The following is a 4,933-nucleotide window of genomic DNA, read 5'->3' on the forward strand; positions in this document are numbered from 1 at the left end:
CAAAAGCAGCCAAACAAACGAAGGATAACATGCCTCGTTTTTCTACTCTGCTATATAAATCAGAGAATTGTGTTCTTACAATAGATAAAAGCAAACCAAATAAAAGAGTAGCTGTTCTAAGTTCTAAGCATAAATTTGTGAAAATTGATAAAAGTAATAAAAAAATGTTACCGGAATCTATTCAATTTTACAACAGCACAAAATTTGGAGTTGATATGGCGGATCAAATGGCTAGAAAATATACAGTAAAAGCTAATTCTCGTAGATGGCCCCTCCAAATATTTTTCAATATTTTATAAACGATCCTTTACAAAGAAACGACAGGTATGCAAATACAACAAAAAGAGTTCTTGTTTCAATTAGCAGAACAGCTTTCCACCGAATACAGAGCTGCAAGACAGAAAAATTCACAACAACATAAAGACCCACAAAGATCAGCTGCAACATCATCAAATGCAACCCATTCTAACAAACGCAAAATTTGTCAAGTACGACTTTGCCACAACAACAAAACAAGTAATATATGTGAAAAATGTCAAACATAATAATGCATAAATTATTATTTTTTTCAAGTGAAGTAAATTTTTTTTATTGTTAATATTTACTAATAACCTGTTATATAACTGTAAATAATATAAAAAAATATTAAAAATTAATTTTAAACAAATTTCTTTACACATTAGTTATTCTTTCACAATGCAGTCATTTTGACTGCTTTTGGACAATATAGGTATAGTGTTAAATAAGTGATCGATGTTTAGTAGTAGTGTAGTGAAAGTGAAGGTTAGAATAGTCTTCCCGGAAACATCTCCTTCTGTTCGTCACTGTCGTATACAGATCAGCTGTACAGTTCATCGTACGTTATATGAGGTCAATAAGGTCATTATAAGAAGTGGATTTTCAACCAAATCAACCAACTTTCCTATTAACCCTTTCGATACTACGGGCCACTATAGTGGCTCTCCGCAAGATGCCACTGACATACTACGGGCCACTATAGTGGCTCTCCGCAAGATGCCACTGACGTACTACGGGCCACTATAGTGGCTCTCCGCAAGATGCCACTGAGCTATTGCGGCCAACCGGTTTGTTGACACTGGGCATCCACTGATAGTATCTTTTTGCATCATTTGTTGCTGACAACCGAAATAACAAACTGCTTAGCAACCGATGTTCCTCGACAATCAGTCTCGATTCAGTAGCTGTTCAATCGTCCGTAGCGAATAAAGACAATACTTAGTGCAAAAAGATAATTCACCTTCATATACATAATATAAAATAGGTATAATAATATAAATTATATAAAACAGGTATGCCTTATCGTTTTTCAATTTTTTTTAAATTTTATTTAGACTAATTATTATTTCTGAATAGATTTTATCTCGCCCTTAAAATGAAGACAAAAAACAGAAAAAGTCTTATTGCCCGAGGCAACAATTATTCGGATCCGTCAGAGGGTGACGAGATAAATTCAAATTTGGCAAGAAAGAGACCTCATAGAAATAGTAGAAGATTTCGAGAAATGAAATCCAGCACAACCGAATACGAGAAGACTGTTCATCTAAATCTGAAAAAGATCTCACAGATATTAGATGGGCCAGCGACTTATTTCAACCGACTTTTCATAGATTTAATTCCCAGCATCCCGGAATAAAGGCGTCAATTAGGTATTCGGCATCGATTTTAGATTATTTTCAATTGTTCTGCTCGGAAGATTTTATAAGTTTCATTGTCGGCACGACAAACAGTTACTGCAATAGCATTGATAAGAATCATAATACAATAAATTCACAAAATACTTCTCTCCCAGAGATGTATTGCTTTCTTGCCCTCAAATTTTTGATGTCGCGAAATAAAGAACTAAAATATTCTGAATACTGGTCTAACGACAAACTTTTGAAGACCAGCATTTTTGGAGAGGTGATGAGTAGAGACCGGTTTTTGTATTTGCTGAAAATTGTACATTTTAATACTAACATTGTGACTGCAGATGGTGCTAAATTATATAAAATAAGGGAAATTTGTGATAAGCTGCGACACCGTTTTCAGGAGGCATTTTATCCTTTTCAAAATTTATGTATTGACGAAAGTTTACTCCTGTACAAAGGAAGGTTATCATTTAAGCAATATATACCCTCCAAACGAAACAGATTTGGGATAAAATCATTTGTTTTATGCGATACCAAATCTGGATTTGTGCAGGATTTGATTATTTATAATGGCTCATTAACCACTGTAGACTGCGTAAATGAATTTATTGGGAAGTCAGGAAACATAGTAATGGAATTACTAAAACCTTATTTAGGCAGAGGCCATACGTTATACGTAGACAATTGGTATACAAGCCCCGCACTTTTTATTCTTTTGCATCATAATCAGACTAACGCTTGTGGAACGGTACGGAAAAGGCGGAAAGGCATGGCACTTATCCAAAATAAATTAAAAACTGGTGAAGCAAGTTTTCGCTCCTCCAAGTATTTATTAGCGATGAGATGGAGTGATAAGAGAGACGTATACATGCTATCTTCTTTCCATAACGAAGAATTCGTTGAAACGAAACGTCATTATCGGACTCGAGAAATGATTATGAAGCCAAAGTGCGTTGTTGATTACAATAAATTAATGGGAACTGTTGATAAAACCGATATGGTCATCAGCACCATTCATTCAGAACGCAAAACATTGAAACGGTATAAAAAATATTTTTTTCACTTAATGGATATATGCATTTGGAATGCTTATTGCCTATATAAGTTAAAAACTGGAAGATAAATATCAATGGCAAAATTTCACCTAGAACTAATTCGACAACTTTTAAGTCGTTATCAGTCTGACAGTAAGAATAACATTGCAAATAAATCAGGGGAAACGAATCCACTTCGCCTCGCTGGGAACCACTTCCCGTCGCTATACACAAATGTAAATCCAAGACGGAAAAATCAGCTGCGAAGGTGTGTAGTTTGTTCAAGAAATGACAAGAAAAAGAGATCGCGGTACCAATGCGAAATTTGCAACGTTGGCCTGTGTGTAACACCATGCTTTAAAAACTATCATACGCAGTTATATTATTAGAATTGTATTATGTTGTGTTGAATTATTTGTAGAATTACGTTATAATATCTTATATTGTTTTATTATATTATATTATATTGCATAATGCTCTAATTATATTTCTCTTTATTTATAAATACCCTTTGAAGAAACATTTTTTCGTCCGAAAACATTCAAGCCGCTTGGGTTCTCCGCCGCGGTACTCTCGCTGACATCGCGCATCGCGTAGCGTGCAGTGATGTCGCGGCACTCCGTTCAGCAGAAGTACCGCAGCGGAGAACCCGCCCGTAGCGAAAGGGTTAACACGTTGACTGCCACGCGTGTTTACAACAAAATCCCCGTCAGGCCACCCGTGACACTGTAAGATGCGTGCTCTGCTACCGCATGTTTGTTTACATTTCTTTCGGTAATCTCACCCTGATATCTGCTACGATCCTCACTTGTCACGTTATTACTCTGCACGAGCAGTTGTAATCTTTGCCGTGTACTGAGTAGTACAATTTAAAATCTCTGTCCATAATTTTTCAATGGTGAAGAGAAAGATGAAAAAGTCAGTGTGCAGTGATTCACATAGCAGTGAAAGGAAGACTAGTCACGCTAGTGTTGCTCAAATTCGGATAGCAGCGATGAGGAAGTGATCAGATTACCCAAAAGAAGAAAAGTAAATCGAATCATATCGTCAGATTCTGATACGGATACGGATAAATGCAATCTTAGTGATAATGAATGTTATGAAGATACTGTTGACGAGATGTTACGAGATTTGGTCTTGGAAGAAGAAAGCAACGTTGATGATACTGAGGAAGTTCCAATTCAACAGAGTGAATGGAGTGAATTTAGTGGTCGGCAAAAATCATTTTCTTTTCAAGAAACCGGCGGTCTGAATAAGCAATTACCTGACGATATAAATCCGTATGATGTGTTTACGTTGTTCGTCGATGACGAAATCATAAACTTGCTGGTATTAGAAACTAATAGATATGCACAACAAAAAAACTAAATGAATCGAGGCCGACTCCAGGTTCACGAATGCATAAATGGAAATCAACAAACCCTGAAGAAATAAAACAATTCTTGGGATTATTGTTGTGGATGGGACTTGTAAAAGTGAGCCCTATAGCCAATTATTGGGCCAAAAACGAATTGTACAATTTCTGGCTACCGCGTCGAATTATGTCACGAAACAGATTTGAACTATTATTGTGCAACTTTCATTTTGTCGATAATATGTCCATTGTCCGTGATGACCGGCTTGGTAAAATACTTCCATTTTTCAACAAATTGCAAGGAAAGTATCAGGAAGCTTATACGCCTAGAGAAGACATTGTTATCGATGAAACGTTAATTCCATGGCGTGGAAGACTCATCTTCAAACAATACATTCCAAATAAAGCGCACAAGTACGGAATCAAATTATTCAAATTATGTTCAAGCGAAGGATACACATGGGCAATGAAACTATACTCTGGTAAATCAGCAGAAGGTATTAGAGAAACCGGATTGGCACACAATGTGTGTCTACAACTGGCAGAGAAACTTTTCGATCAAGGAAGAACATTGTACATTGACAATTTTTATACAAGCTATGAGTTAGCTATATCATGCCTAAGACGCAAGACTCATGTAGTTGGAACACTTAGACATAACAAAAAATCTATCCCAAAAGATGTTCTTAATTGCAAACTAAGAAGGGGAGAAATGGTAGTTAAAGAAGATGATAACGGAATTATGATACTCAAATGGAGAGATACACGTGACGTGAGAATATTATCTACGAAACACGCTCCTATCATGACACAAAGCCCAAAAAACATTCGTGCTGCTTCTTCAAGCCAGCAGCCATCCGCAAGACTCAAACCTCTGGCTGTCCTCAAATATAATA

The 4,933-nt window shown here is 36.2% G+C and overlaps 1 protein-coding gene across 1 annotated transcript; it reads left to right on the forward strand.

The window, feature by feature from the left end:
* The first annotated feature begins 1,149 nt into the window (after window positions 1-1,149).
* LOC143260929 (piggyBac transposable element-derived protein 4) lies at window positions 1,150-3,072 on the forward strand. The gene is given in 1 exon segment (XM_076527534.1): window positions 1,150-3,072. A coding segment is annotated over 1 exon segment (1,260 nt). The 5' UTR covers window positions 1,150-1,812.
* Window positions 3,073-4,933: the final 1,861 nt, after the last annotated feature.

Source organism: Megalopta genalis, unplaced genomic scaffold (assembly GCF_051020955.1).
Source record: "Megalopta genalis isolate 19385.01 unplaced genomic scaffold, iyMegGena1_principal scaffold0026, whole genome shotgun sequence".
Classification (NCBI taxonomy): domain Eukaryota; kingdom Metazoa; phylum Arthropoda; class Insecta; order Hymenoptera; family Halictidae; genus Megalopta; species Megalopta genalis.